At 52.3% G+C, this 6,000-nt stretch overlaps 1 protein-coding gene across 1 annotated transcript in view; it reads right to left on the bottom strand.

Moving 5' to 3' along the window:
* Window positions 1-6,000, bottom strand: part of RIN3 (Ras and Rab interactor 3) — an 87,260-nt gene that overhangs the window by 15,329 nt on the left and 65,931 nt on the right. Inside the window, exon 8 of the mRNA XM_007454730.1 lies at window positions 4,625-4,933. Within this exon, the coding sequence (XP_007454792.1) occupies window positions 4,625-4,933 (309 nt within the window). The remainder of the gene's footprint in view (window positions 1-4,624; window positions 4,934-6,000) is intronic.

Below are 6,000 nucleotides of genomic sequence, written 5' to 3'. Positions count from 1 at the left end.
CGGGGGCGGCGGGGCTGGGGACCACACTCAGAGTAAGTAGCAAAGCACTGGAAGCGTCTGGTGGGTGAGGGGGTGAGGGTGCGGGAGGGAAGAGGGGCCGGGTGGGCGGAGGTTGTGAGCAGAAGACCTGGTCCTAAGGTCACTGCATGTCAAAGTCAGAAGAGAATTTAAGAGTCAGTCCGGATCTGGCTGAAAATGCCTAACCTCAGTCTAATCATGCGGAAACATCTGACAAACACAAAATGAGGAACTTTCGGTGACAAAGAAAAGATGGGGAGGGGGCAGGGAGGGAAACCTGTATTCCTTAAAGATGCCAATGCCATAAAAGACAAAGAAAGGCTGTAACGTTCCAGTTTAAAGGAGGCAACTAAATGCGATACCTGACCTCGGACTGGACCCTGAACTGGAGGAGGAAATGCTAATAAGAGCCTTGTTAGATCAGTGACCACCTGGAGTACGGGCAATGCAGTGGAGAAAAATATTTTATTGATGTAAATTTACGAAGCAGACAACTTTAATGTGGTTATGTGAGGGAATATCCCTATTCTCAGAAGTATTTAGGTGTAAAGGGCCAAGATGTATGTAACTTGCCCTTATATGATTCAGGAAAAAACTACATATGCATAGAGAGAGTATAAATGATAAAGCAAATGACGTAAGATATTAACAGTTCACAAGGGGTAAGTGGATGTTCCTATTTTAATGTACTATTCCTATTCTTGAAGTTTTTGAAGTCTGAAATGTTTTCCAAATTAAAGGTTTTCTCAAAAAGCCAAAAAATTTAGCAGCAGAACTGGTTATTTCAAACAAAACCCCAGGTGGAACCCTGTGTGTAAAACAGGGACAAGCAGGGTTGTCTGAGGTCAAGCCCAGTCCTGTGTCCCTCTGGTGGCCCCTGGGGTGCCTCCTGGAACCCAGCTTGGAAACCACTGAGTGGCTGCATCCTCCACATTTGGAGCAGCCATTCCTGCATCTTCACATCTACTGGACACTCACCCACATACCTGTTCGCATCTGAGTCTCACCACAGCCCCGAGAGAGGTGTTCCCAGCCTCTTTTTGAACGGGGCTAGAAACCAGAGGCTCTGGAAGATTAGTACCTCCTTGGGGCCACGCAGCCCTGGTGTTTTCTATGTGCTTCCCCCACCTCTACCCTGCACGGCAACCTGCAAGGCAGGTCTTATCATCCCCATTTTACACACAAGCAGAGGCCCCATGAGATTCAAGTCTAAGGCTACAGCACTGAAGCTGGGTTCAAACCCATGTCCTTGAATGAACCCTCAAATCCCTGCTCTTCCTGGCAGGACTGCTTCCTCTCAGGGGAAGAGGCTGAGGTTCCGAGTGGGGCAGCCCAGGCCTGCTCGGGGCACAGGTAAGATTGGGAGCCACTGGGTTCACAAGGCCAGTGCTCACTCAGCAGTGGGAGGGGAGCCCACCGTCTGGCTCTTGCCGAGAAACCCATCTGTTCCTGGTGGGTCTGTTCCTGGTGGGGAATCTTCACACGGAACCTTGGTCCTGTCCTGAATTTCTGTGCTCAGAGTCTCCCTGCCTGGAGCTAGCTTTTGAATCAGCAGAGATTCCTGTCTCCCTGCCCCTGCCAGCCAAGGACAAGGAAACTATGAGCGTCCTTGTTCTGTTCAGTCTTTCACGGGCTGAGCTCCGGCAGTGCCGTTCTGTCTTTCTTTTCCCTCAGATTTAGCCATTCCCTCCCCCATTCCCTGCTCGCTCGTAAGTTTTTAGTAAGTAAATTCATTGTCAGCAAAACAGTGTTTGAAGTCACTGCCAAGACACTGAGTGTTTAAAAGAACTGCAGGAAGCTCAAGGCTTCTGAGTAAACGGGGACTCGCTGAGGATGCAATTGCCCATGTCAGGCCCAAAGCTGCCTCCCTGATAATGGCTCAGGGCCTGTAGAGCCCTGGGCCCTGACTTTGCCCCGAGCCCCCTCAAGCGAGGGAGAATGACTGCCCCAATGAGAAGTTCAGAGGGGAAGGTAACCGTCCTTGTTAAGTGCCAGCCACTGGGTTGGATGCAAACTGCAGACTCATCTCAGTCTCACAACAGCCCCGTAACGTGGGTGTAGCTGTGCTGACTTAACACAGGCGAAACTGAGGCTCAGAGCACCGAAGTAACCTGGACACAACCACATAGCTGGGAAGGAAGCCTGGATCTCTTTCTTCCACATTCCTCCAAGGTCCCAGGCCCACCTGTCTGTTCTCGCTGAGGCTGCTCCCAGCAAAGGGTCCTACGGGGCTTTGTCTCTTTTCCTGTCCTGATCCAGTTGCCCCCTCTACACACCACGCAGGACACCCCCTGAGCCTGCCTCCCTCCCTCCCCCGTTGCTGATCTGGGGCTGCCTCGCTCTGAGAAGGTCTGAGAAGGTTCCTGGCCAGCCCTCTGCCACGCCACAATGGGGACTTAACCTCCAGCCTCACATCGCTGCTGTGGGCTCCTGGATAGCTTCCCGGGTTCCACACCCTTGGGGCAGAGCAGGTCCACCTCTGAGAGCTCTGGGGGGTGCAGGCTGCTTGCTGACCCCCACCTTACTTCCTTGGAGATTTCTGAGGCGGTTTCTCAGCTATGGAGCTCACGCGCTGGCCTATTCTCTGGACTCTACACCGCATGGGACACCCCATCTCGAGGTCTGACTCCCACTCCAAGAAGAAGACCCTCCACTTCAGCATTCCGTCTCCACTGCTACAACCCTCTCTCCTCCAATCACGTTTCCAATATTATGATAAAGGGTTAATGTGCAGCTGTAACTCAGGGTGGCATCTGCTTAAGGGGAACAGTATTCATTCTCACAACTGACTGTCGGACCCAAGTCAGTTTAACCCAAAAGAGTGACTCCAACCTGGAACTGTGGCCTGTTCCGGGCCTGTGAGGATGTTTTTCTAGGGTGAAGGGACCTTGCACCATCCCCCAGTCACACACTAACAAATGTTTTCTGTTGGCCTGTGGCCACACTGGCCTGCCCTTCTCCAAGGCAGATGGAGAATCCCTCCCCTAAAACAGCCACCACTGGTCGAGCCTGCTAGGCACCATGCATTGAGGTTGACATTTTACATATGCTGTTTCCAAGATTCACAAGTGACCAAGCGTGGCTTCTGAACCATTAGGGGTCTTAGTTTTGCCTCTTTGTAAAACAGCTTCCTCAGATGAGGAAACTGGGTCTTATGGGGTTAAGTAAATCACTCAAGGTCACACAGGTAGTAAGTGACAGATCAGGAACTTGAACCTAAGTCTGTATGGCTACAGCGGTTAACAATCCTTCCACTCTCCATTACCATGGCTGTCATGTACAGTTACGCAGGTTGCTTACTGCACAGAGACATCCAGCTGAAGGGGTAGTCAGGGGATGAGATCCAGCCAGCATTCTGCTCAGTAAGGTGTGCACCACGGTGCAGTGATGCCTGTGCTTGTCTGCCTGGAGGAGCGCTGGGATAAACTGATTATAGATGGTCCTAATGATGCCCTTCCCAACATCTGCACCCCTTGCTAGTTGTGCCTTTGCAGATCTTCTCATCGAGAAGGGAAGTCTGGTTCCTCACCCCTTAAATCTGGGCTAGTCTTGTGACTAAACGAGTCAGTGAAATGTGTCAGACCGGCATTGTGCCAGTTCAAGTCCATACCGAGAGGCCTTGCAGGCTGTACTTGCCCACTTGGACCCCAACAACCGCCATGGGTACAAGCTTGGGCTAACCTGCTGGAGAATGAGAAACACGTGGCCCAGTCACCCCCCATCCCAGACCAGTCAATAGCCAATCAACCACCCAACACATAAGCAAGGCCATCCTAGCCCAGCCAGCCTCCAAACGACCCCCTCTGACCACAGACCCTCGAGTCAGCCCAGCCAAGCTCAGGCACACCTGTGACCAGATCAGCGTAACTGCCCCACTGGCTTCTGTAACTGATTTATGTGGCCATTATGGGTTGAACTGTGTCCTTCCAAAATTCATATGTTGAAGTCCTAGCCCTCAGTACCTCGAAATGTGACCTTATTGGGACATTAGGTCTTTGCTGATATAATTAGCTAAGATGAGGTCATAACTGTTGTAGGGTGGGCCCCTACTCCAATATGACTGACATCCTTATAAAAAGGGGAAGTTTGGACACAGACACGTACACAGAGAGCACACCATGCAAAGACTGGAGTGATGCTGCCACAGGCCAAGGAACTCCCAGAAGCTAGAAGAGAGGCCTGGAACACCTCCTTCCTTACGGCCTTTAGAGGGAGTAGGGCCCTGCTGACACCTTGATCTCAAACTGCCAGCCTCCAGAACTGTGAGACAATAAACTTCCGTCCTCACCAGTTTGTGCAACTTTGTTGCAGCAGCCCTAGGAAACGAACGTAGCACCTTTTCCTAATTCATACAAAGGCACAGTATGGGCTGGCTTCCTTGGCTGCTTTCAGCGTGGCAGCCAACCATGGCTCCCCTCTCGGCCCCCAGGGAGCCCACCGTGGCTACTCCTGCCCCAACAGCCTTCTGATTCTGGGAAGGCTTCTCCAGTGCTTTCCAAGGGCTCTGGAGCTGTTGAGGGCAAGGGGTCACAGCCTCATACGATATCGCTGCTCCAGGGATCCGGAGGCCGCCCCCAGCCCGGGTCCCTCCCGGCTGCCCACCTACCTGGGTTGCCAGGGGCCATGGAGTCGTAGATGAGCTTACAGGTCTTGAGCAGGGTGGAGATCTTCTTTTCAGGCGAGTAGGCCTTGTGCAAGCTGGCGAGCTTCCGAAGGATTTTCTCCATGATGGGCACCTCCGGCACGCTAGTGGTCACGCCCAGGTCGGTGGTCGTGGTGGCTAGGATCACCAGCTGGTTCTCCTTGAGCTGCTGCAGCGAGCCGTCCTTCCTGTGGATCTCACGCAGGCGTGAGTTGATGGCCTCCTTCAGGGGCTTCAGGACACACTTGTACAAGGCAGACTCCACAATGGCTTCTGCAGGTGGGCGAGAGCAGGAGGGTGAGGAAACCAGCTGCAGGGATCCTGCCCCACGTCTTGTCGCCCGACAGTGTGGCTATCCCCATCCCATGTCCCTGGAAGGACATACTCACAGCCCCGGCAGGTACAGCCCACAGTTCTGACAGGTGAGACAGTGTAGTACATTCAACAGAAAGCCAACACTGCCAAGGGCACAGGAGCCACACATGGTACGTAATGCTTTTCACAGGGCCCGGCACAGATGAAACTTTCACAGGGCTGCTTACTAGTACACCACCTCAGAGAGCACTATGTACATGGGAGTTGTGCAGTATACAACCTGTGCAGCTGTACCTGGAGGGCCTGGGTGCCCAACAACTGTTTGGTAGAGTTATTCTTGATGTGTCTCTTTCAATTACCAGATCCATTTGAATCTAGTCTCAAGAATACAGTATAGCCAGAACCCGACTTCTTACCATTTCCATGGCTACCACCTTGACCTAGGCTGTCATCATCTCTTACCTGAGTCATATTAATAGCCTCTTACCCTGGCTTCTTTTAGTCCGTTCTCAACACAGCAACCGGCATAATCTTGTTATGCCATGTTTGATCATGACATTCCTGTGCTCAGAACCCTGTAATGGCTCCCATCTCATGCACCATAGAAGCTGAAGTCTTTCCCGTGGCCCATAAGCCCCCTCTGTGACCTGTCCGTGTGACCTCTCTCACTCATCACCTTGTTTGCTCCCTGTGCACATGCTGCTCCAGCTACCTTGGCCTTCTTGCTGTTCTGCCAACCGGCCAGGCTTGCTGCTACCTCGGGGCCTTTGCACTTGCCATTCCCTTTGCCTGGAGAAATGCACGTGGCTATCCACATGGCTTATTCCTTCATTGTTCAAATGTCATCTTATCCCAGAGGCGTCCTGATCAGCTAGTGGAATGAGAATTAGTCATCTCTGATCTCACAGCGACTGTGCAACATACATGCCATAATCCCCACTCTACAGATGGACCAACTCAGGCTCTGCTGGTGCAGGTCGCACAGCTAGTTGGGGCCTGAACAAGGATTTGAACCCACGTCAACT

The sequence above is a fragment of the Lipotes vexillifer genome, unplaced genomic scaffold, assembly GCF_000442215.2.
Source record: "Lipotes vexillifer unplaced genomic scaffold, Lipotes_vexillifer_v1.1 scaffold1126, whole genome shotgun sequence".
In the NCBI taxonomy this organism is placed as follows: Eukaryota; Metazoa; Chordata; class Mammalia; order Artiodactyla; family Lipotidae; genus Lipotes; species Lipotes vexillifer.
The sequence above is the reverse complement of the archived record's forward strand: the minus strand, read 5'-3'. Positions and strand labels throughout refer to the sequence as shown.